Source organism: Parasteatoda tepidariorum, chromosome 8 (genome assembly GCF_982258835.1).
Source record: "Parasteatoda tepidariorum strain Cologne lab strain chromosome 8, Ptep-v5.0, whole genome shotgun sequence".
In the NCBI taxonomy this organism is placed as follows: Eukaryota; Metazoa; Arthropoda; class Arachnida; order Araneae; family Theridiidae; genus Parasteatoda; species Parasteatoda tepidariorum.
This window is the reverse complement of record NC_141762.1, coordinates 44237681-44265147: the sequence shown is the minus strand read 5'-3', so window position 1 is coordinate 44265147 and position 27467 is coordinate 44237681. Positions and strand designations below refer to the sequence as shown.

The following is a 27467-nucleotide window of genomic DNA, read 5'->3' as shown; positions in this document are numbered from 1 at the left end:
TTATAAGAAGTTTGAAAGTTCCATTTTTCTATAGTAAATAGTGCGATTAAATGTAAATTTTTGTAGGTAATAAGCAATTCTGTAGATATATTGTTCATCAAATTATTTGAGGGATGTTTTTTTCTGTTTATTGAAATTTTGGAAATTAAAAATTAAATGCTTTTTCATGCAATAATCAGTAATTAAAATGTATACAAAATGAAATCTTTGAAAATTTACTCATCGCCAGTGATTTTTCTTTTTACACAATCATTGGAATTTTGCAGACTTTCCAATATATCATCACTGTTCAAAGGTACCTTTAAAAAAGTCAAAATCTTTTTAATACAAAGCATAACACTGTAAATAATTGTATTTCAAAAGAGATACAGTTTTTTATTGCTTTATAACAAGATAAAAAATTACAGTTGTGCAATAATATTTAAAAAAAAAATCAAATTGAATTAAGTAAAAAATAGAAAAATATTAATAGTATACTATTTCTTATACGGATACGGTTATTCAATTTAACTATACAGTGGCACACAAGAGAACTTTTGAATCATATTATAAATAAAATTTGACTACAAATTTGGTTGAACATAAAATATATTCACAGAGAGTTAAAACACACACACAAAAAAAAAAAAAAAAAAAGAAAAAAAAAAAAAAAAAAAACGCAATTTAATACATAAGTAAGAAAATGAAAAACGATATGAAATAAAAAAAGTGACACTGAATTTTCTCAACAAAAGGTATTTATTTCATAAAAAATAATTAAATAACTATAAAATGACTTACGTTTTTCAAATAGTTTTTCTGTTGCTCTAATATATCACGTCGAACTATATGGAAATTCTAAGAGAATAAATATTTTTAAGAAATAGTTTAATGTAAATCAAAATATAATCCACTAGAATATTATTTAAATATTATGAGGGAATACTTGATGATTTAAATACAAATGTACCGAACACAAAACAAAAATAAGACCACCTGAATAATGTTTAATCAAATGATTGCACTTTCACGTATTAAGGTGCACTCTTAATGAGTCGAGAGACTACGTTGTAAAAAATTCCAGATTAAATTCCGTTAAGCAGTACCTTCACCAGTACTTTTTACTGTAAAATTCATTTTTACCGAATCATGTCACGGCATAAAAAATCTTTCATACCTTAATTTTCACAGAAGTAATAACCGTAAAATCACTGAATCACTTTAATTAAATAAATATTACTCTAGAAATTATAGTATAATAATTGTACTATAAAAATATATTTTTACGATAAATTGAAGTTTACGGATAGGATGCACCCAAAGTACCGGTACTTAATACCATAATTTGATCCGGAATTTACTGCAGTGTAATCGCAAATATGCTAAATAAAAACGAAAAAAAAAATATACAAAACATTATTTTTTTCTAAATAAACGTGTCTATTTTCAAAGGATTTATGTAAATTTCTTTGTCGTATTCAATAAAGAATAGTTCAGTGAATATAAACACAAAACTTCCTTTTTCATTTATTTTCAGATAAGGCATAGAAAATAAGGTTTCGAAACCTGGATACAGGATTTATGAATCCCATTGCAAAATTCCTTGCGACACTCCTTTCTAAAAACATTTTAAGTCTTATTTCTTACTTTTGTTTTGATGTATTTTTCGAAACAATTGTGTACCTTTGATTCTTAAAAACTTAATTTTCAATTTAATCCATTTGAATGATATAGAACTTCATTACCGCTCAAATGCGACAACTGAGAAAAATAAGTTAATTATTAGTTTCATTCAGAAAATAATTGTAAAATTAAATATAAATTTGTGAGTTCGTGGCATTTAAAAGCTGGGAAACATAAAATTAGAAAGGAAACATAATAGTTACCTGCATTGCTAGAATTCGTTCAGATTTCTTTATTTTTTCTCCATCTAGAAACTGAAAAACTTATTATAATTATTGTTGAAACTAAGAAAACATGAAAAGCAAAAATAAATGAGCACTAAGGGAAAGTCAGTATATTATTATTTGTATATTAAATGAATACGCAGTTAATAATATAATTTGTATTTAATTTATCTACATATTTACAAATATAAATAGTAATACACGTAAAAAATAAGTTTTTATTGAAATAACCTACATAAGCATATTTGAATTAATTTCATGAAGTGCGCTGTTATAACAAGCTTAATTTTATTTTCATGTTTTTAGATTTTAAACATCGATATTATTAGCTGCATTCATCAAAAAATTTTTTAAAAATCAATTTATTATATTCGAAAACATTTTCCCGTTTCCATTCATTTTTGTATATTAAAAAGATTTATGAATTTTTTTTTGAATTTTTAACCTTTGTACAGTGAGCAAAAGAAAAAAAAAAGCCATTATGAATAACTTCTGATCTATTAATCAGATCTTCACGATCCAGTACCCAATCTTAATGGCTCGATTGGGTAATTTCAAATATGCTAAGCAATTTGGCTAGATGATATTTTGTGTTTCGAAATTAGGCATAAAATGTATTTTCATTGAATAAACATACCTTTTTTTGACGGATTCAGATTTCTGACCCCATAATATCGAGGGAAGCTGCAATCTGAGTAATATGGTTCCAATAGTTTGGTCACGAGAGCTGTTCAAATTTTGGACCCTTTAGTTTTACTTTTTGGTAGTTCACCATATTTTGATAACTTTTCAATCAAATTGCAAACATTTTTGCACACATTTATAAAATTCGTTTATCCAAAGAAAATTTCAAGCAAAAAATAACTTTTAGTAAATATTTATAATTTTTTTATTAATTGCCGAAATTATTTTTAATCGAAAGGTATAAATTTTTTTACATTATTTTAAACTATGTAATTTTTTATGGCGAAATATAAAATTTGAGCGAAATCGGCTGAATAGTTCCTGAGAAATCGAATTTTAAATATCTATTTTAAAATTCCATTTCTCAGGAACCATTCAATCGATCTTGCAGAGTTTTTTACCAGTTTTATCCTAATTAAAATACCCATTTCTCAATGTTGTATTAACTTATCAGAACTAATCAAATGATTTAAGAAACCCATATTTTATTGTCTTCTGTGGGAGTTTTTCATTTTCAATGTAATCAATAAAAATGATTATGGTAGATCTTGCTTCCTAGCTTTAATGTCTTGTTTATTAGCCTTTTATGAAACAGTATGAACAAATAAAACCGTGCCCTTTCCTTTAGGATCCACTAGGATACATAAAATGCAAATAACTTATCAAAATTTACTTAAAACTAATATTTTACTGTATAATATTTGAATTTATTTTTTTGCTATATTAAAGACGAAATTTGTGCGTTTAAAACTTTAAAGAAAATTTGATATTTACCATTAATTGCGGTAGCATGGTTATTACATAATCACGATATCCATCATATTCCGAACAAGGATTTCCGGTTAAGTATCTAGAAACGAAATATGACTAAAAATATTAAAACATTTAAAATCAATAGTATAAAGTTTAGTAATAATTGATATAATGTTCTGCTCACCAGTGTCGGGTGTCCGAGTATTTCCCAATTATTTTAATTTAAAAAAAAATTGAAAATTCGTTAAGAAAAAATAACATGCTTTACATACTATACTGTTTAATATTATTTAATTTATTACTTAATATTAAACAGCATAACATATTATTTAAAGATAACATTAAAGATACAACAATATGCATTCAGAATTCCATATTTTTCTCATATTCACATTTTTTTCATATTTTAATAAAATTCAAGGCATTTAATGCAGTTAAAATAAAAATATAAAGAATTTAAATTAATAGTTACATTTTATTGAAATTCGCACGAGACTAAAATAACATTAAGAAAAGAAGAAAATATTATTTTACAGAGCCCGGGTTATTTTTCAAAAACAGAAAACATCTGAAATTTTTTTAAAATAAAAGTAAGTACTCGAATTACCATTTATAAATTTTTTTACTGCAATTGGAATGTCTCTTGACCACAAAATTTAAAAACTGTGTGCTTTCTGTTTTGGAGAATAACATAAATGAATAACTAAATAAAGCATTTCCTTATGTTCCCCTCTGTTACCCAATGTTCAAAAGTGCCAAGAAATTAAGTTACCTGAAATAGTAAACAACTTACACTCTAAATAAATGATCCCAAGAAACTGAAGCGGTAAGATATTACCTAATTAAAAACTTCATTCTCTTCGAAGATGTATAAAAAGGAAATAACAGTCGACATGTTTCAAGAGCTCAAATATAGGCACTCATTTTCAAGACTTCCCAGACGGGAACGGGAAGAAACAAAAGTGGTTTGAAAAATCGGACGTAAAGTTGCCAATTAAAATTGGAAAAATAATAGCAAGAAACAAAACCAGAAAAACCACAGTGGCCGAAAGAGACACCCTGTGTTTTTAAGAGGGTAAAACGTCCCCACAAATGAATTTACGTAAAGAAATCAAATGCCACATTAGAGTGAAATAAAATAAAAGTGCTTAAAGTGCTATATATAACATTGAAACACTTTTCTGTTAATTTAGAAGTATTTAACTTACAGCTCTTCTAAGTTGTAGTTTTCTTGAAGGTTTTCAATAGAAGTCAACTCTCCAATAAAATTTACTGTAAAATCCAATTTTTTCAGAGACTCACAGCCTAGAAAATAAAACTTAGTAATTAATAGTAGTGACAGTCAATTCTACTTGCAGACATGAGAATATTAAAAATTGGATTCTTAATCGTCACAAAGCTCCTGTTAAGATTTGATTACACAAGCTAGTTGGAAAGTGGTCGAAATTTCAATTGGCGACAAATTTTATTTGACAATAGTTAATACAAAATCAGCTTAGGATAACAATTTCCTTTCAATAAAATTGTATTAATCTATCTCTTTCATCACTAGAAATGACATTGAAATTTGTTGAAAGCCGCAAGAAGGTTTGCATTCTTATATGGCACAAAGCACCATTTAAGATTTGATTGCACTTATTAATCGGAAAGTGGTCGAAATTTCAAAGGACGATTAATTCTATCTGGGAATAAATAAAAATACCATTGGAATTACCTCCTTTAAAATCGTGCCAATTTTTTTTTTTATTCTGCCATAAAATGACAATAAGATTTGTTGGTATAGTTCTGATTAAAATTTATGTTGTACTACAATGTAAGCAGAAAGCTACAGTTGAATTCTGTAGTTAATGTTAAGTGATTGAAATATGGATAGGCGATAAACGAATGAAACTTACGTAAACGATAAACGAATAAAACGGGGAAACCGATAATGTCATGTAGCTTCAGTTGAGATTTGATTTGCCAAGCTATAGTTCGTTCACCAGGAGTTGAGACTTGGCTCCACCTCCTCGGACGCAGAGTTCATTTCAGCGCGGGAGTTAGAAGAGAAACATCTCCGTTGTTGAAATTGAGACAACCCTTAATTTGCGCCAAACACAAAAAGTGAATTCTTTTTCAGTCACTTACTTTGCTTTGTCATTTGCTATTATACCTTTTGTTACACTAGCTAATTAAATATAGTTTAAATTTAAAAACTGCTGTTCTCCCAGCGAAATGGCTCATAAAGGACAAACTATTCACTCAAAAGAAAGAAATATCATAAAAAATGGTGCAAAATATCATCAAATTTATGAAATATTTATTGTTAAGAAAATGCACATAAATTTTGCGAAATAAATATTCTTGCCAAACGATCGCCAAATAGCAACATTGTTCAGGATTGCTCACAACCTTCTCCCTAAAATAGAGAAATAGTATCGTCGCATACTACGTGATGAAGGCGGAGCCAAGTGCCAACTCCTGGTGAACGAGCTATAATCGGAAAGTGGTTGGAATCTTGATGGACGATAGATCTTATTTGGTGATAAGATGACATTGATGTTATGTTTATTATTAATATATTGTGATATGTAATTCTTATGGTAGCTAACAAGGGGGGAAACTTTTTTGGTAAATTCTCATACATTTTTTGGCTTGAATTTTGAACTGTATTGAAATAGCGAAAAAAAAAACACACTCAAAATCCAAAAAGTAAAAAAAAAAAAAACTAAACTTAGCGGCGCGACAGCCCATAGAGGACCAAGGCCTACTGTGCCCATCTCAGTTTTCCTGACCTTTGGGCTCTGGGGTGCAGGAGCAGATGTTCCGGTTAGGTGGTCAGCCGAACGCGAAACCCCCAGTGTTTAGTTCCCAAGCATGCTTGATATTCATTTATCGACCCACTGAAGGGATGAAAGGCTGAGTCAACCTTGCTCGGCCCTAGGATAGAACCAGGGACCTGTGACACGACAGCGCGAAGAGCTACCGCTCAGCCACCGGGCGTCCAAAAAGTAAAAAGGTGTAAATAAATTTAGTTTTCAAATTCACCCATACAATTTTTATCAGTTACCACTTCAATTTTTTGCAAATACAATTAATTATTATTTATATTTTGCTATGCGTACGAATGTAATTGCTAATTATAATAGCAATACCAGATTTTACGTTTTGGGCACATTCAAAACAAATATTTTTAAACTAACTCGAACATTTAAAATTAATATCAAAAATCATGAAACTTTTTAAAAAGTATTGATGAAAAATAAATAAACCGACGTACCTTCTAAATTTTCAATTCTGGTAATATTATTTAAAGTGAAATTCACATATTCCAGTTTTTTTAGTCGATTAAGGTTTTCTGTAAGAAGAAATGTTAAAAATATGAGACTTTATACACAATAACAAGCTTAAATTATTCAATAGTTATGCTATTATACCATACTGTATAAATATTATTACCAGAAAAAACTAGCCTCGAGTAATATATCAGAAAATCTATAATTCAAAATTATTAACCTCTTAAAATTGTAACAAATGATAACCATGTACTGTATTTTTGAATATATCTATGTGTATGATTAGTTAACTACTAGATCAACATGGACATCTCCATTGCTGCCAAATTATAGGGTTTTCGGAGAAAATTTTTCTTAATGGTTGAGACATTTAAATTTTATTGAGCAACTTAGGGTTTTCAAAGTTTCATTATTAATAACAATTTAAACATATGTATAAACGATGTTCCGTTGTGGCCATATTTAATGCATTTTTTAATAATATTTGTCAAAAATAAAATAAAAAAAGTATGCACATTTAATATCTTAAATTAATATTCAAGATTCAGTACGGAAAAAAGGAAAACTACAGGCATCAAAATCTGTTTAATTTCTGGAAAAAGCAGAGAGGAGTTGAAAGGTGAATATTAGAAACACCTCCTAATTTCCGTTTCTAATTAAACACAATTTGATGTTTCCAGTTCTACAGTAATACACTAATTAATAAAATTTCAATGATATTAAGCGTTCATTGATACATGCACTTGAAATTTCTGAAAAACTGGCCCTTTTTCAGTTCAATATATATTTTAACGTTTCATATTAAATAAAAATAAAGACCTTTGATTTGGGTTAAAAACGAAATAAAAACTAGCTAATAATTGGTACAAATGGGATTTGCAGAATATATCAGCACACATAAATCTTTCTTTTATGAAAATAATACCAAATCTTAATCAATCTAATTTAAGTAAACCTCATTTTTGTAAAGTAAATGAAAAACAATTTAATTCGATGTTTCTCAAATTATAACGTTACATTTTGATTTTGGTGATAATTTTCAAAATCGCGCGAAAAGAAGTACCGCATTTGGGATTTTACCTAAAAATTAATAAAATCTGTATAATTCGTAGGCTTATATAAATAATCTTTTATAGAAACTAGAGTTCCTAAGCCTAGGAGCCCTAATTGAAACTTCTTGAATAATACATATACATAAATAAACATAGCGTTTAATTTGGAAATAAATGGAAATGGGTGCCTAATTTATGCAAAAGCTGCTGTTAATTTTAAAACCTATTACTTTATAAATGCTTTGAAATAGATAAACAGAATTTCCACTCATAATTTTTTACCTTTAAGATCCCATCTTCTATAAATTTTAGTTCGATCTTACCGATCGACTACTTTGGATAACTTTCTTGTTATTTAAAATGCGAGATTTTTTTAAAAAATAATTATTTTTGTCTTCAATCAAATTTTAATGTATTACGTTGTAATATTGGGAGTACAAATTAGTTCAGTCCGTATTCAAAAGATGGCTCTGGCTGTTATGAATGTTTCGTAGTGACAGCAGGTTTCGGTGGTTTCAGAGAGGTTAGACATCTGTCAATAATATTCAGTTTATATCGCTTTGACTTTCATACAAAAACCCTGTTTTATACTTTGTTGCATATGTCAAATTTTGTGGTAACTAAGCAGCATTTGTTGAAGGTTTTATGTTTCTGCCTTAATTACAAGAGAAGTTCAGCTGAAGTTGCTGAAGCGCATCGTATGCTTGTAGAATTTAATGGTGACTATGCTCAAACTGATAAATCATGTAGGGAATGGTTTCGATGCTTCAAGAATGGTGAATGGTGAATGAAAAATGGTAAATGGCGAATGAAGAATGGTAAATGGTGAATGAAGAATGGTGAATGGTGTTGTATACTATGGGCTGCTACAACCTGGCGATTCCATTATGGGCGATCGGTATAGGCTACAATTGATTCGTTTGAGCCGTGCATTACAAGAAAAACGGCCGGAATATGAGCAAAGACATGATAAAGTTATTTTTCTGCATGATAACGGTCGGCCTCATGTAGCTAAAGTCATAAAAATTATTTGGAAAAGCTCAAGTGGGATATTTAACCGCACCTGCTGTATTCGACGGACATTGCTCCTTCTGATTACCGACGGATGTAGCACAATTTGGCAGGTCACCGGTTCACTTATTTTGCAGAAATCGAAAATTGGCTCCTAACTTGGATCACCTCAAAAAATAAGACATTTTTTTAAAATGGAATTCGAAAATTGCCTGAGAGGTGGGAAAAAGTAGTAGCCAGCAATGGACAATACCTTAATTATTCTGTTCATTCATTTTGTTCTGAAATAAATGTATATTTGACCACAAAAAACGGACAGAACTAATTTGTACACCCAATATAATTGCAGTTTGAAAGATATTTAATCATTCCAGACTATTATTATTTTTCAAAAAAAAAAAAAAAAAAAAAAATTGTACTTCATGCTAATAAACAATTTTTCACCTAAAATAGCTATAGCATTTTAAATATATAGACAATCACAATCCATAATCTATGATTCCTTTAATTTAGTCAGACGACTGATCAAAAAGAGTGGCCTCCTTATGGACGTCATTTTTATTTTTGCGACTTTTCCATAAGTCAGGGAATTAAATATGCGAATAAAAAACTATACCAATTGTATTACTCAAAGATAATTTTAAAAAAATAACTATTTTTATCAATAAATATTACACTGGTATAAAAAATAAGTTATTTATTGGTTACAAGGGCCATGAAGCAAAGTTCACCAACACACAGGAATGCTGGTTAGATAGGTCACCGACTAGCGATAATACTCATAGTTTCATCAAGTACAACAAAATTGCCATCATGAACGATAACAATGCACATTGCAATATAGCATAATATCGAGACTATTTTATGACAACTATAATTATCGAGTACGATAATATCGCGATCAATATCGATAGCAAAACATCAAAAAGATAATAATGCGAATGTGTACAGCGATAATCATTGAATATGTTATTAGTGTGAGTGTTAATAGATTTTGTTACTTGTTGTGTAGCCTGGCGCAAGGCAGTTCAACTATTTTCTTAGAAATCTTTTTGTTTCATTTAATTTTTATGTGTTTAAAAAATGAATGAAATAAAAAAAAAGTAGGTGGAGGGGTATATTTTTTGGGTGACTTTTCGCTTGCGCTCGGCTAATCGAAAAGTATCTTAATTTTATATGAATAGCGAAAATATTGACCAATGTAAAAGTAATACAATTGGAAAAATAGTTAAATTGAAAAAATAGTGTGAAATATTTAAAGATTGTTATTTTTTGACAATACATCGTGATATTAAAATGCGTATACTTATTGGTTATACGGACCAATGTTCTCGTTGGCTCCGAATCGGAAACAGTCGCCAACGCACCAAGATCTTTGTAACCGATAAGTACTCAAAAGTGAGAGTATTTTCATACTTGGCTGATTCTCTCTAGAACTACTGAACAGATATTAATAAAATTTGGTACGCACTAATAGGCTCATTCATAGAGGGGCCCGTTACTATTATTAGCCTTTTCTTCTGTTTTTTGATTCTGTGGTCAATATTTTAGACCTTCTTACACGGATGAATGCTATACGCAATCAATCATATATATTAGTACTGTTGAAAGCTTACTCATTTGTACTATATCTACTTATTTTATACCAAGTTCAAATTAAATTCTGCCTAAGTAGTTTTGGAGATGATTGACGATATCTGAAAATTCTCTTAATTTTTAACACCAGTGCATTTGTTAATATTTTATGAAATGATGATCGAAATTTTTTGAATTACCAAGAGGGAAATTTTAAAATCTTATAAAATTGCGTAATCCACCATATATTAAAACTATCATATTAACTAGAATAATTAAATTGTTTTGAAATAACTAAAATTAGTTATTTTTGAATATTTCTTTTCACGACAAATGTTCAACTTATTTTATTTAAATTTTAGATTATTACCAGATTGTTGGTGATGTTTTGAGTGAGATGTTTCCAGTTGAAGCGAAAAACGAAAATTGTCCCGTTTGAGGAGATAGCGCTCATTTAATATTACTGTTTGAGGTGGTGATTTCATATTCGGCGATGCAAATCAGTTTGGCTACGAGATATAATTGATACGCCAAATATAATATTTTATTTCAAAATATTTCTTGAAATTAAATTGAAATCCCCTGCCCATTTCATCCTTTGAATTTTAATATATAATGTATTACCACGTGAATGTAATATATAATTATTTAATATATAATGTATTACTTTGAATATAATGTATTACCATGCTCTTTATAAAAACGGCTATGGTTGAATCTCCCTTTCCATATCTGTTAATCTGGACAACATTGAAAATACTTCGAAAGATTTTTCTTTCAAATGCTCCCAATGCACATTCGTCTTTTAACGTCATAGTCCACAATTCCGAGGTGTATGTAAGTATAGATCTTATAAGTACTTTATATAGTAGTGTCTTGGTACTAAATTTAAGGATATTAAACCTCAGGAATCTATGCAATCAAAAAAAGAAAAAGAAAAAAAAGCGGTTGGTCGCAATTTCTTAAGGCCTATTTATAAATGCAAAAATACTCACAAGCACACTGAGCAATCGGTCAGAAATAAATTGAAATTTTAATGGTTTATTGTATACACCACTTCAACAAAGTGAGTAACGTTCCAAAGATTAATGTATTTGAATTATTTTTATCATCATCATAAAGGACAACTTAAGACAATTTTGATTTTTTTTTTACTTTTTTAAAATTTTGTTTTTCGTTGATTACAGCAATTGTTCATTAATATATCATTTTCGAGGTCGGCCAGCACTTTTTCCTTTTTTGCTCTTGGATTTAGCTGATTTCTTTTCAGGTTTCGGCTTTGTTCCTTTAGTAGGTTTCGACTTCTTTCCTTTGACAGGGTTCTTCAACTTAGCTGAGCTTCTTTTACCCAGTGTCATTTTCCCTATATTTTTAATGTCACGAGTAGGCTTCTCTGATTTTGTTGAATCCGGTTGAGTTTTTGCTGGCATATCAATTAAATTGCTGGCAGAATCCATTTCATGTTGTTGTATGGGCATTTCCATTGCTATTCACGATTTAGTTATTGAATTTCAAAGCAGAGTTGATTCAAAAGCAAGGAATTTACAGTTCAAATTAAAAGAAAATACAATCAAATCACAGCTCGTGCCCAATATTTCACGCCTTTGGCAAATTATACACACGAGAATAAGATTAATTGCTTTTATTATAAATATGCTTACGTAATCTTACAAAAACAGATGTACAGTTATTTATTATATCAGCTTCGAATCACCTTAAAATTCGATGTTGGTAATCATATTGCAATATACAAAATATAGCATTATAAAAGTATCTATAATCTGAATAAAAAATCCTTATTTAGCAGTTAACAGCAGAAAAACGAAGAGCAAGCATCTCCATATTTGATATCAAAATGATGCTGATTGAAACATTACCGTCTCGTGATGTAAGTGTGTAAAACAAAAATTGATTTGTTTAACATATTTGCGGCCAACAAAGCATGAAATGTTATATGGGGTAAGGCTCCTAACTCTTATTCAGGAGCTCTAATATGAGGTAATTATGTGTGATGTGTGATAAATTACACTCTATAACAAAAAAATCGACCTACCAAGAAAGAATTTTCCGATTGAAATGAAAATTGGTGGATAGGAAGACAATGTATAGAATAGTAAATGATTAAAATTGCAGAACAATTGAATAATTTATTGCAGAGTTACAGTAATAAGTTCAATAAGGTTTTGACCCGCCTCTAGCCTGGATACAAGCTGCCGCACGGCGTGGCATAGACCGATAAAACTTCCGGATGGTCTCTTGCGGTTTTTCCTGCTAAATTCGATCCAATTGTCGAACGAGGTCATCGATCATCAACATTCCGTGCCAGATGCAATCGCCTTCCCATTATATCCCAGACATGCTCGATGGGAGAGAGATCTGGTGATCTGGCAGGCCAAGGAAGAGTTTGACAAGCTTGCAGACAGTTCATAGCAACACGTGCCGTATGTGGTCCGGCATTGTACTGCTGAAAAACCAGCCTAGGGAGCTGCAAAAGGAGCGGTAGCAAAACAGGTCTTAGGATGTCGTCGACGTACCGCTGTGCAGTAAGTGTACCTCTAATGACGACCAAAGGGGGCCGGCTGTCAAAGGAAATGGCACCCCAGACCATAATGCCATGTTGAGGGCAGGTGTGGCGTGCAATAGTGAAGGCAGGAACCCCCCTCTGCCCAGTGCGTCTCCAAACACGTCTTCGATGATCGTCAGGACACAGTTGGAAGCGGGATTCGTCGCTAAAGACTATACGTCCCCAATCGGCATCATTCCAGTCATATCTGTTCGAAACATTCATGCATACGAAATTTCAAAGCAATCGGATGATTGCTTCTTGGTGCGTCGATTTTTTTTATGGAGTGTATATTTACTAAAATGAAATAAATGTACTGTAAACTTTTTGAACCATTATTGTAGTTTTTAAAAATGAACAATAAACTTCTTTTTAAATCTAAATATGCTATATCATTACAAAATATACATACCAATTTTCGCTATTAAATTACTGTGCAAGTAAAGTATTTTCAATTCTCGGCACCATTTGTCTAAATGTTCAATTCTATGGAAAGCAGAAAAAAAAATTTACTTTAAACTTAAATATAAGTACATAGTTTTTTGATGCTATATTTTTATATAGTTTATCAGAGCTTATTGGCACATTTAATTTAAACTAATGGCATTAAAAAAATTACTCATTTGTATGTGATTACTCAAAGTTAGATGATTAGTTAAAAATAGAGATTACTTAAAGTTTAGAGTTAGTATGTCCTACCATTATTCTTATTTTGAATAACTTTTAACTACCCTGTCTACGGAAAAAATCTGCCATATTTATAAACGTCTGCAAGTCATAGGTAATTTGATCACAGGAGACCATGGGCATCCTTGTCCTCTTTTCTTGTATTTCGCCTCGCATTGCAAATTCACTTTGGTTTAAGTATCACTAGATTTTACATTCAAACAATCGACAAAATTTTTTTTTCTTTTCTTTATCTGGTTAGTAAATAGGTGAATTTAATTAATTTTGGAGTGCTGATTCAGTGAACTACAACACTTCCTATTTTTCCGCAAATATTGGATGTATATAAGTAAAGGTGGCCGATGCATGTTGCTGACCGCATTGCCTTCTTCATGCCGATTGTGGAATCTAAACTTCCATTACCTTCTTAGACAACAAATGATTGCCTCGAAGTTTCCTTACTTCAAATATAAATCAATATATCGTTAAGACACGGTTCCCAGCAGATCACCGAAGTTAAGCATCACTGTCTACGGTCAGTGTGCTGGTGGGTGACCACTTGGATCAGTCTGCGTAGGGACCGAGGGTGTGCGGTATTAGTCTTCGTTAAACTGTGCTACCGTAAAGTGCTCGACTTCGCGCGCAGGTCGTCGGGCTACCGAAGCGGGGGTGCCATCCCCTTCGCAGAGGATCAAAATTGTGATGGCATGTCTTCGGATCATCCTCCGGGATGTTTCCCAGACCGTCGCCAATAGCCCATTGTGCAGCTCTAGTGCGACGCAAATTAACAACAACAACATAAATCAATATATTTATAAATTGATGTTACACTGTATTCATTATAATAGTAAAAATGAAAATTAAAAAAAAAATGACACACGAAATCTAAAAATTTAATAATATTATGAGATATATAATGAGATAAAAATATAATAAAAAAGAACTTTGTCATTCCCTTTCATTGTCGTTTTAGCTTTAAAAGAAAAGTGTAAAAATGAATACTGTAACGAATTTTTTATTTTTTATTTTTCAAATTCTCTGAACCATACACGGTACGCATTTTTGAAGGCTATTTCTGATTCTATACAAAAATAAGTAAATAAATGAATGATTAAATAAATAAACAAATTAATGAATGGAATGAAAAGTGTATAAAAAATACATATGAAATATTGATTTTAAACCAGGTTCTAAGGGACTGCTTAGAAGTATTATTTAAAAAAAAGGCGTTAGAACTTTTTAGTTTCTTTCCCGCCGAACCTGTGTCCTTTCCCATATACGTATAGAGATTTTGTTATAATCGTAGATCGTAAAAGGTGTCTGTATACATATTATGTAACTTATAATCTTAAAATATAATATAATAAATAAATAAAACAAATATAATAAATATAATCTTAAAATATAATAAAAATCAATTATCGATTAATAATTTCATTGTTTAAAACATCGGTTTTAATTTAACTTACTTTTTAATGTCTCTTTGGTGCAGGGATAGTTCTTCCAAGCTAAAAATCTCGCATTCATTGTGTTCAGCGCACTTTCGTAAAAGATCTTCTGTAACTGAATAAGAAAATTAAAATTGAAGCTGTTTTTAAACCCTTTTCTGTATTGAATAGATCATGCATAATGCATATGAGATTTACCTATCAATACACAGCGTTCTGCGTTAGGGACGGTTATAAAAAAAAATGCCTCATAAGCTCACAGGAATAAATTTTTGACATAAATTTTACATAAATAATTTTGAAGAATTCTTTTCTTTTAAATTTTACTATTATCAACGCTTATAAAGCATTCGGTTGAGAATGAAAGCCTGCTTTATTTTCAGGACTGCCCCCCCCCCCCAAAAAAAAAACAATTGTGGAACCGAAACTAATGTGTTCCATTTCTCTACCTTTATTTGTGTTCACGTTGCTTTTCTTCATTCATAAAAAGGATAAAATATACCCTAACTTCACTTGGAAAAAATATTACTAAAATACTTTATTCATAAAATATTTTAGTAAACATAATTCTACTTTTTTTTGAAATTTCACACTGGGTCACATTTTGATATTGCTTTTGAAATTTTGCATTTTAACTCAAATTTTTACGAATTTTTAAAATTTCAGTTAAAACAAAAATTTTCAGATAGAACTTTTTTCTAGATTATTTTATTGCATTTAATATTTTTGAAGTATGTCTTTGAAATAAATTTGAGAATGGATCAGATCTGTTTTTATAATCTGTAGTTAATATAAACATTTTTGTAAAACTTCAAAACGACTATAGATGTTGAAATCCTTAGAGATTTTTAAAGATAATATTGGAAAGATTCGATAATATGTACATCATTAAATTACTTGCAATGAGGTTACTTTTTTTACATACAACTGCAAAACTATTTAACTAGTTCATGAGGCTAAAGTATTGCACATTTTTGTTAGATTGCTTTAAATATGAGTAAACTCAAAAAAGATGAAATAATGTGAAATACTTACTAGAAGCCATAACTTCAAAATGAATAGCAATGCGAAATATTGGTTGCCATGGAAATGGTAGTCTTTTTACAGTAGTACTTGTTCTATCACGCAACGTAGCAAGTCTCTCTTTTTTTCTCTTTTATTTTTCCGTAAATTTTGTTCTGAAGATATTTCTATGAAATAAATTTATTGCGATTCTTGTCTTTTTTATGAGTTTGCATCATGCATAGCGTACAAAACATAAATTTTTAATTTTTTTTGTTGATATTATAAGTATTTAAATTGGGTATAATATAGCCTACGTCACAGGTTGTGTTGTTCCTACTAAATTTAACCCATGAACGGCATTTTCTGCGAGCCTAACTTCAAGCCACAAATAAACAAACGAAGTGTTCGATCGTTTGAATAGCAGCTCGCCAGATTTTATTGCATTATAAAGAAAAGTTATTGAAACTAAATACAACTAAATAAACAACAACAACTAAAACAAATAACAACAACTACTAATAACAATAACTAAATAAACAACAACTAAATTCCATTCGTTTAGCATTGCGTCATATGTTGTTCCTACTAAATCGAAGTAGTTGTGTTTTTTTCATATTATACCCAATTGTGTCATAATTATTATTTTGCTATTTTAATTCATTCTTCTTATTTATTTTTTCTGATCGAGGTGCAAGATTTTTTTCTTCTTCTTCTTCTTTGAGTAAAAGTTTTTGTGACTACTTTTTTAAATAGTCAAAAAAACTTGCTCATTTACTACTCTGCATTTTAAAAACTTTTATCTTTTGTCACCTAGGTCAAATTAGACTATATTCTACACTTTTCATAGTTGCTAATTCTTTTTTAAATAATCGTTTGCAATAAGTTAAAAATAAAATTTGTAATAAGCTCAGACTTAGTTCACGAACGCAACGACCTATAGGTGGCGTTGTTATTTAAGGCAAATGACTGCTAGCAGAACCACACGATCATCAGTTGCACCGGAGATTTCTTCAGTGTAGCATGGTAACATTCCATCTTTATTGTGACTTATTAAATTTAAAAACGAAAAATGTTTGATATTCCTCCTTATGCAAGTGAAAACAGAATGGAATCTCTCTCTCTCTTTTTTTTAAACTGAAGGAGCATCATAAACACATCGGAAAAATATTTGTAAATAAACAGAAAAAAAATATGTATCTTCCTATTAGAGTTAAAACCAAATGACCGTGAAATTGATCTATTAAATTTAATGATTTAATATGAAAGGTCCATTTTAACTTTACATTCTATACTTTTTTGAATAATAGTACTTAAAACATTAAAATATGCGGCGAAAAGTATACACAGACACACAATGTTCAAAAAATTTCATTAAAAAAATTTAAAGTTTCAATAAAAATTCATTGTTTATAAACTGAAAAACGTAAAATAAAGAATGTTTGCGATCAAAAAAAACTATACCAAAAATTCCTCAGATTGAAACAAAAAATTTATATATATATATATATATATTTTTTTTTTTTAAGTCTTATAACTCCTAATCAGTATTTGCAAGTAAGTTTTTTATTATAAAAATCATTACACTTACCTGCTTTATAAATCCGGAGAAATCCAAAATGAAATGTTCTTCGTTTGAAAATTTCGTTCTCAAATATTATATACATAGATTATCTCTTCATTACTTTAAGATGACAAACCACTTAATAAAATTTTATAATTGTAAAATCTTGATATGAACTTCAATATGTAACTTAAAAGCAGTAAAGCTGAATTCTAGTTGAAATTAATCATTCAAAATTAAAAAAAATTCTTACCAAGAAAATGATAAAAATTTATTAATGTTAAACACAAATAATACTATTTCAAGTAATTCGGATGATTCTTTATTGTTCGTTTACGAATTATATGGATACAGAAATATGTATTATTCTATAAAGAAGAGGAATACTCTATAACTATTACAGTTCTGTACTTTCAAAAATCACATTTATTTATTAGAAGGAAGTAAGCAATGTGAACTTAAATAACTTCCTTTTAATTTATAATGAATTGAAGACAAAAAAAAATGTATTTTATCTTAATACACCCATCTTCAAAGGTATGCGATTACGAAATCGGAAGTTATCGGTTTCAAGTTTGTTGACGGAAAGGAAAAAATTATTGAGAAATTGTTCTTCAAATGTTGAGAGCGTTCTGCTTCCGAATTATTTACCAATGTTCTGGGTCATTTTTCCAAATTCTTTTTCCTTAGCGTTTTCCTTAGGAAAATTTTGCTTTGTATTTTCTGCTGAAAAAAAATGTGTCCTACTCGACCAATCCATTGATACTGATGGAACTAAATGAAAACTTTATAAATAAAAGCCTGAAAATATCCTCCCAGCTAGAGGGCGTATTCAAGCATTGCGATCACGAATACTGAGGAAAAAAGTTAACTTTTCTAATAAATAAATTCCCTTGCAAGAAAAAAAATATATACCCTGATATTTCTGACTTTAGAAATATCTTTGTTTAAGAATTTTTCTTTAAAAGATTTGCATCCTATATGTTAATAAAAAGGAATTCAAAAAAAAAAAAAAAAAAATTATCGTTTGCATGTACGCTGTTGTTATTGTTGTTCATTTATGTCGCACTAGAGCTGCACAATGGGTTATTGGAGACTGTCTGGGAAACTTCCCTGAGGATGATCCTAAGACATGCCATCACGATTTTGATCCTCAGCAGAGGGACTGGCATCCCTGCTTCGGTAGCCCGACGACTTGCATGAGAAGTCGAGCACTTTATGGTAGAACAGTTTAACGAGGACCAATACCGCACACCCTCAGTCCCTACGCAGACTGATCCAAGTGGTTACCCACACGCACATTGACCGCTGCCAATGTTGCTTGACTTCGGTGATCTGCTAGGAACCGTGTCTTAACGATCACCCCACTACGGTATTTGCATGTACACAATAAGAAAGAAATATAATACTTTCTTTATATAAAACTTATATTAAAAGAAAGAAATTAAACTTTTGGAGGAGTAATAATGTGTTACTCACAAAACTGCTTTGAATTCGAATTGTTTGGGAAACCATAGTCTAACTACTACTGTAGTACCAGTGAGTAAGTACGCTAATAATTTAGCTTCGGATATCTCAGCTTGTTCTGTAGTGTAGGACGTAAATGAACTACAACTACAACAACAACTCTTTAGTGTGAGTAGCGTAAAGGTAGTTGGTTCGAATCCCGGAATTTATTTTTGCAATGTTTTCCTCTAAATTTTGTTATCTTTCTTTCACGTGACGAGGTTTTAGTGGCTATACTATGTAGTTAACCCACAAGCGTAGATATGTATGTATAATAATAAATAAACAACGCAAAAATAAAAAATATAAAAAAACTGATGTATTCCGAATAACTTTTGATTTCCCAAACGGCACTGCTATCATTCAGTCAAGTGTTCTTGTATCTTTGAGATATTGGGTTCGATTTCCGCTATAATTGCCCTTAAAAAATTCTTTTTATACAAGTTTTACGTAAAAACTAATTCTTTTTCTTTCCTGACGAGATGGTAAAAGGGTCTTAAGCTGTGAAAGAAAATATCGTAGGTTCGGAATCAGAAGTCACTGAAGAACTTTAGCTCTATTGAGAAAATTGTTAAGAAGCACTTAATTGAAACAGGTCCAATGTAGGTAAGTTTTTCTCTGAGTTGCTGTGTATTGCTTACCTAATAAATGAAGGCATTGAAGTTAGTGTGTTCGATATCCGCCTGTAGTCAAAATTATATTTTTTTCATCGTTTTCCCATGTCGTGCTGTAAATTGTGCTATTTGCTGTTCAGTTTGATTGAGGGTTTATGCATGCAATGGATATTTACAGACAAACGCTATTTTTGGGTGATACTAACACTTTTAAACCGTTATCGTTCGTGAGGTACTAACATACTTTATTTACTCCACACTAGAGATGAACAATGGGCCTTTGATGATGATCTGGGAAATATCTGCGAGGATGATCCGAAGACATGACATCCCAATTTCGAACCTCTAGAGAGAGAATGGCTCACCCACTTCGATACCCGCTGGCCTAGCGAAATTGAGCACTTTACAGCCTTACAGTTTAACGAAAACAGATACCGCTTACCCCCCGGTCCCTTCGCAGGCTGATCAAAGTGGTCAACCGCATGCTCACTGACACTAGTTAGTGATGACTTTGGTGACTTTGGTGACAATGGTGACAATGGTGACTTTGGTGAACTACTGGGAACCGTGTCTTACGAATCAAAGTCACTGCGGGACATCGTTTGTAAGGAATTTTTTTGTTAATGTCGTAGTAGAGCTGCACTAATGCGCTATTGGTGACCGTAAAGTAAGAAGAAGGTTCAACTGGTTAATAAGAAAATAATTTTAACTCAAATGAAAAGGTTAAGTGCGTATCGATTGCTTGATGAAATCACTAAATAAACAAATCCGATTCACATGCTAGTTTCTCTTGAATTGTAATTCAATCAAATCAAGCTCATCTAGAGCAAACTTACATCACTAGAATTGTGGAGTTTTCCCCCCATTTTTTCAATCACTAAAATTTGAGCTCTACTGTAGAAAAATGGAATATACGATAAAAAAATATGAAGGAAACAAAGTAAGTCATAAGTTTATTTTTGCTTTTAATGTTTCAATCAATTCAAATTTTTCCATATTAACTATTAATTCAATTAATTAATTCAACATTTTATGCTATAATAATTCGTATCTTTTTTTAATTTGTGAATGAATACCCTTACTTTATATTTTAAAATACACCCTATAAAAAGTAGCAGTTTGTGGTGCAAAAATCCGCTTGTTTATTTATAAATAATTTAAAGTGCATAAATAAATTGAAAAGCTTTTGCATGAAATAATTGATTTTACTTTTGCATGAAATAATTGATTTATTTAAATAGTTTAACTCTTATCATACACATCTATATACAATATTTTAATAATGTTTATATAAAAAAAATATTCTTAAATTGAAAACTTAGATATCTGAATGTTTTTAGTTGAGCTAGAATTTTCTACAATTGTATGTACTTTAAATGAATTAAAAATCTCAACACATTACTATAAATAGCGAGTTGCAACGTGATATGCATTGTTGAACATAGTAAAATAACGTATAATAATGTAATACGTTAACATGCTACATAAGTTAACTATCGTAAATATTTTAAGTACAAATTCATTTAGTAAAGAACATTTCTGTTAAGAGAGATTTCTATGATTGATGACAGACGGGAAAATCAAATACACTAAATTAAGCAGTCACTTTTTTCAAATTTAACACCGTTATTTAAGCTTTGCTATTTTTTGGCTGACTAAAAAGATAATATAAATAAAAGAGTTGATAACCATTTCATTGGTTCATATAGTTACTTGCTCTTACTAGAAAAAATTAGTAAAATCCTCATTTATTAATCCGAATTTTTTCTCACATTTTCAGTTATATTTTTTAGACTTACAAAGAAATGACACCACATGCAAACTTAAATTTTGATATCAAACTAAACTTTCTTTTTAGTCACGATGCTGAACTCGACATATTTAGGCCACCTGAATGTTTGCCGAGTAATTCCCTGCAAAGTAATTTAAAAAAGAAAAAAAAAATTCCAGTTACTCAACGGATAGAAAAATACAGACAGTTATCGTGATATAGTGAGCAAAATATCAAAACGAACACCCTGAATAGCTTTTAATCTAATGATCTAATTTGTACGCATAAGGGTTCATACTTAATGGTTCGAGGTCCTAATTTTAAATGTATGTTAATTATTTAGTGCAATAAATATTTTAAGATATACAAAATCTAAGGGGAAAAAAACGCATTTTCTCCTTACAAATATAAACATAACTTCCTTCTGAAGCATCTGCACTTTTGACTCTCAAAAAACTCGCAATCTGAAAAACGTGGTCCAAAGAGTTTGGTCAGCACAGAAGAACGGTTGAAAATTTAGACCTCATTTAACACTAATTTTACTTTTTGCTTATTTTTCCATACCTCCGGAACTCATTAGGTAAACCAAAAAAGTTTTGAACATTTTTACCCAAAGATTAAAAATACCCCAAAACTAAGTGAGCGTAAGCAATCCACATATGAAAAGAATTTTACATATTTTTAATGTTCAAACAATTTGCCAATAAGTGTAAAAAATTTTGAATTCTATTCTAAAGTGCATAATTTTTTTCTGCAATTTAATTTACATAATTTTAAAGCACGAAATTTAAAAATTTCACGGGCATCTGTAATAGTTCGGGAAAAACCAAAAACTTAAAAATGTCACTTCTTTGAAATTTTATTATTCAGAAACTATTTGACCGATTTTCCTCAAATTATGTATTTTGTCATTTAGAATTAGAAAATATTTCATTAAGTATTAATTTGGGTCACAAAACGTGCATATTTTTTTTAAATCTTTATTTTAGACAAACGTTAATAACCTTTTTGACTTCATTTTTTGACAGGTGTTCAATGACAGTTCAGATCTTTTTGAGCTTTTTAGCTGTACGACCAAGCATAAACACCAGTCCCTAGAATTTCCTCCATATGTTGCCGAACATCCTTTACTTTTATGGACTTGTAACAAATCAGAAATAAACAATGCCAGTCCTGTTATTAAGAAAATAAAGCTTTTAGAAGATTTATGCCACTACAAATTTGATAAGGCTCTAAGCATAAATGATGAAATTGTTTTTAATTCCAATGCGATTAATATCTTACATTCAGGCTATTATAGTCGGCATGGGATAGTAATTCCTTTTAACATTTTAAGCATATTATCAAGCTTTACTAAGTTAAAAAGACATTTTGTTGAAAAACCCAATTTAACTCCCAAACAAGAGTTCATCATTTTGTTACCATCCTGTGATGTAGAATACGCTTCAAAATTTTATTCATTTCGAAAAATCGACTCATTTTTCAATTATTTTCATTTTAAAGGCTCAAGAATTGAAGTACAGCCCGAGGTATTCCTAGGGTTTGGAGACATTTCTAGAGAAAGCTGTTCTCAGAAGACAAAGGAAAGTAATTTTATCTTTGCAAGTTCCCCCACAAGTAAATTGACTTTTCCTGGCAAAGAAAAATGTCCAGATTCGATTTGGAATGATTTTATAGAAACAGATTTTGCTTCGAAGAGATCAAACAGTTCTGAGAAAATACAAATGAGTTGCCTTCTCAAATCAAATTTCAAATTTCATTCCGTTAAATCTCGCGATTATTTAATGGATTTAATGAAGAATTATAAACATCTATATTTTCCAATGAAAAGATGTGTAAACGCAGTTCGAAAACAGAGAACTTCAACTAATAGGTTATGCAATGTTTTCACTAAGAATAGACAATTCAGTAAAAACGTTCTTTATCGCAATTATCAATGTTCTAAACGATATTATTTTGCAAAAGACGCAACTCCTACTATTGCTAACGATTGCCTTTCAGTCGATACAGAAAATGGTGATAAACCTTGTTCCAGCTTACAAGAGAATTTCATAGATCAGGAAATATCAGGAAAGCACATAAAGTCGAAAATTGCTGAGATAAGACAAAAAATCGAGAACCTTTCACGCGGTGTAAATTGCGAATTAATTCGGAGGGAACGCCATCATCTGAATTTTATCGAACAATGCAAACGAATCAGTGACTCAACAATTTCGTTCCATGATTACAATGAAATCTATCATACGGAATCGTTACAAAATAAGGTAAAAGTGTCGTGTAGTGATGACATTAGTGATTTCAATTTATCAGATCTACATGAAAATGCAAATTCTTGTTATGAAGTTATCCGTCGAAGTAAAACGTTAAATTCTACTAGCGAAGTTCCAAAGAAAAATCAGACCTCAATTCCTCATTCTCAAGTTTTTAATCATCGTAAAGTTAATTCTCGAGATCATGTTCAACATCAAAGTGCAGCTTTAAATTCTCATAAACATATTTTAAAACAAAATGGAGTTTTAAGACAGAAAAATATAAGTTACTTAGGAAACTGTTTTAGAAACTTTCGACATCAAACAGTTGTTGCTTTAAGTACTATAAGCGTACCATTTGTTGCTTTGCTTTTCAGATAGAAATAGCTCGCTCATGACTCAAACTTTGAGTCATGAACTATACTTTTAATTTTATTTTGTCAAAATTTTTACAAGATTTTGAAGGGTATTTTATCAAAACAATATTAAAACCATAGTTCTTCGTTAAGTTTGTTTTGCTTTTAATGTTTAGTATTTTTACATTTCATTTGTTAGTGTTTTGTTTTATGCTCATGTCATGTATTTAATTATTATTATTATTAAACTTTTTAAATTCATATGACTGATTTCCACAATCTGTACAACATTTTTAATAAAGTTTTATTGTTAAACATAGGATTTGTTATCATTAGTGATGATTAAATGTTACCCACAAAAAAACACCAAAAAGTGTCGGAAGTTTTCCAAATTGTGGATAACGACTCGTTGCTCGACAAAATATCAAATGCACAGTAATTATTATAGTCAAGAATTTTTCTTTTTCATCAAATATTTTATAAAATACTAATTTTCTTATTAAAATATATAACAGCTTAAACTAACATTTTGTTGATGAGAATTCATACACTAATTGAGAATTTGATTTATAAAATAGAATAGTTTTTCTTTTGTTCAGTCATGATTATCTCTGCACCAGCTATTCCGTAATTTCCTTTACATTTTGTTAAAAAAAATGACTTCAAAGATTTACAGTATTGGTCACAAATTGATTTATTAAAGTGAGAAGAAAAAATAAAAAGTCTAGTTAAATCTGACGAATCATTACGAGATCAATTACAGTACAGTCCGGATTAAAATACGCACAAAGCAGTTTTATTGTTAGATGAAGCAGAAAGTTATTTTTAATGATCATTTTTCAACTTCAACTGGCAATAAAATTTAAGTTGTTTTCATGCAACTTTTAACTAGGATTCACTTTTGTAATGGTTTATCAGAACTTGATATTACCTTTATTTCAGTAATAATTACAGCATCATTGCTATAGATATAATATATAATTTTTGTAGCAGAAAAGTTGCCACGCCTTTAGTAGTGAGTTTTCATTGCAAGAATTGCAGTCAGTCACTAAGATTTTATCTTATATCCGTCGTTGAACAGCCGACCAAATTTCGGGTTTACGACTACTAATGCTCAACTCCGTAGCCTTGTAATTTTGAACCAATCCAGAAGACAAGGAAACTCTACGATCAGTACCCCCAGAGGTATGATTTGTTATGGGAACATGGAGGACTTTGTGACTCAACGGATTTAACGTGCATCAGTCACCACTTACTACACGGGGAGTCTTCGGCCGGCGGGGATCGAACCCATGTCCAAGAAGCCCAGTAGCCTACCTGCCAGGCTACCCCAGGTCCAGTCACTAAGATTGCTAAAATTGTAACCAGGTTGGCGATGGCCTCAATGTGAGAGTGCTTTTCCTTTACTGTGAGTTATGGCAGGTTGCTAAAATTCGACAAGCTAATGTGGAATTTCGGTCAGATTCGTTCTTTTTAATAATATATAAGAAATCTTGCTTTCATCGAAAGGACATTTTTTAGCTATTCTTATTTCTCCGGTTACGGTTTGCAAGCATTGAAAATATTATGTAATATACATAAATACAATTATGTACTGTATACTTATGTTCTACTAATTAACATTTTACATATTCTTTTAATTAAAAATATCAAAATATAACCTTAAGTTACAAATTAGCCTTTTCTTTTAGAAACTGGCTTCAAAAAACATTTCTTTTCTGCTTCTTCTTCCTGCCTCAAGTTTTTAACTAAAAGTGAGTCTTAAAAAATCTTAACTTTTATAGCTGACTATAATGTAGTTAAAAAAATGAAAAAAATTTTTTTTTTTTTTTTTAGAAATAATTTTATTTTTAACTTAAAGTTTCTCCATTTGAATTTTTTGCTGTTACGATGTATTTTAAGATATATATGGTTTAAGACAAATTTTCTCAATTAAAAGTTCTGAAATGATTAACTAGTTCAAAACTTTTAATTGGGAAAAATCATTTTAAATTATATCCAAGTCGAGGAACATGCACCATCAAACTTCAATCGCATTTTCAGAAAAGCATATATTTAAAGCTCATCCCATCGGTTCCTCAGTTACCATTCATTTTATTTCTATCCTATATGGGGAGCCGTGGTAGCCCAGTGGTAAGAGAATCGGACTCGAGTCCGGAGGGGCCGCGCCGTGGTTTGCTCCTCAACTCCACCAAGATTCACCGAGTACAAGCGATATACACGCTCGTAATTAAAATCCGTGGAATCGAAATCCTGTAGGCGATCGCTGAGCAGTACCAGTACCAAAGGTACAAGGATCTTGAGAAAATTTCCTTCTCATTTAGAACTGCGTCTTAATAAGGTACCAAAAGCCATGTCTTCGGAGCATCCTCAGAGATTTTCCCAGACCGTCGCTAATAGCCCATTGAGCAGCTCTACGTGTGGCGTAAATAAAGTACATATCTACTATCTTTTATGAAATTATGATTGTAGGTAATTTAATCCTCTGCAACGAATCATTTTAAAACCATTATATCATTTTCTTCACCTACAATAATTACAACGATAATCAAAACCTACACCAGGTTTCAGCTTTGATCACAATGCACTTTCTTCGATCATGTCTTTTTGATTAGAAACCCACACTGTCTTTCGTAGTTGCAGTTCAGAAAAGTACAATTTAACGTTATTTTTACTGCTACCATTTACTACCCAACCTAATTGTGATTATAATGTAGTGCACGCGGGCACCAATATTGTCTACGGACCATCTTGAGCATCATTGATATGTAACGCTATAAACAGAACCAAATTTTTAATAAATCTGTATTTAATTGAACGTAACTGTATTCTTATCATTTGCACTTTCCTCGTTATGACTTCTTAGTCCTTGATAACACTTCCCCCTCACTTACGTATTTGTGCACAATTCGCAATGTAAAACGTTTTTTACACACTTCCCGCAGTGAACTGATCGTTAAGACACGTTTCGCTGCAGATCACTGAAGTCCAGCATCACTGGCTGCTGTCAGTGTGCCGGTGGGTGACCACTTGGATCAGTCTGTATAGGGATCGAGGGTGTGTGGTATTGGTCCTCGTTAAACTGTTCTATCGTAAGGTGCTCGACTTCGCGTGCAGGTCATTGGGCTACCGAAGCGGGGGTGCCATCCCCTCTGCAGAGGATCAAAATTGTGATGGCTTGCCTTCGGATCATCCTCAGGGATGTTTCCAAGACCATCGCCAATGGCCCATTGTGCAGCTCTAGTGCGACGAAAATTAACAACAACAACAACAGAACTTTTTAATATAAAAATTCTAAGAACATATACATTAAGGGTGGTTAATACGGAACACCATGCATTAGATAAAATAGTTTAAACGACTGGCAAAAAATGAATAAAAAAATTATTTAACGAAATTACAAAACGAAACTATTTTTCTCTTTTACTTTTGGTTTCGAAATATCGATTGGCAACAGCTGTGAGAAGGAAAATAACGAAGGGAATAACTTCA

The 27467-nt window shown here is 30.7% G+C and overlaps 2 protein-coding genes across 2 annotated transcripts in view; one reads left to right on the top strand and one right to left on the bottom strand.

Annotated features, from left to right (window-relative positions):
• Positions 1-16065, bottom strand: part of LOC107449125 (dynein axonemal assembly factor 11) — a 29255-nt gene extending 13190 nt beyond the window's left edge. Inside the window, exons 1-9 of the mRNA XM_043055496.3 lie at positions 15949-16065; positions 14935-15028; positions 13212-13285; positions 6583-6660; positions 4532-4628; positions 3345-3420; positions 1866-1916; positions 781-837; positions 220-299 (exon numbers count right to left, since the gene is read on the bottom strand). Of these exons, the coding sequence (XP_042911430.2) occupies positions 220-299; positions 781-837; positions 1866-1916; positions 3345-3420; positions 4532-4628; positions 6583-6660; positions 13212-13285; positions 14935-15028; positions 15949-15958 (617 nt within the window). The 5' untranslated portion in view covers positions 15959-16065. The remainder of the gene's footprint in view (positions 1-219; positions 300-780; positions 838-1865; positions 1917-3344; positions 3421-4531; positions 4629-6582; positions 6661-13211; positions 13286-14934; positions 15029-15948) is intronic.
• A 4076-nt stretch (positions 16066-20141) lies between these two features.
• Positions 20142-24292, top strand: LOC107449154 (uncharacterized). Its single transcript, XM_016064593.5, has 2 exons — positions 20142-20539; positions 22399-24292. Exons 1-2 carry the CDS (start codon positions 20504-20506, stop codon positions 23998-24000), a joined length of 1638 nt encoding a protein of 545 aa, XP_015920079.3. The 5' UTR covers positions 20142-20503; the 3' UTR covers positions 24001-24292.
• The last annotated feature ends 3175 nt before the right edge of the window (positions 24293-27467 follow it).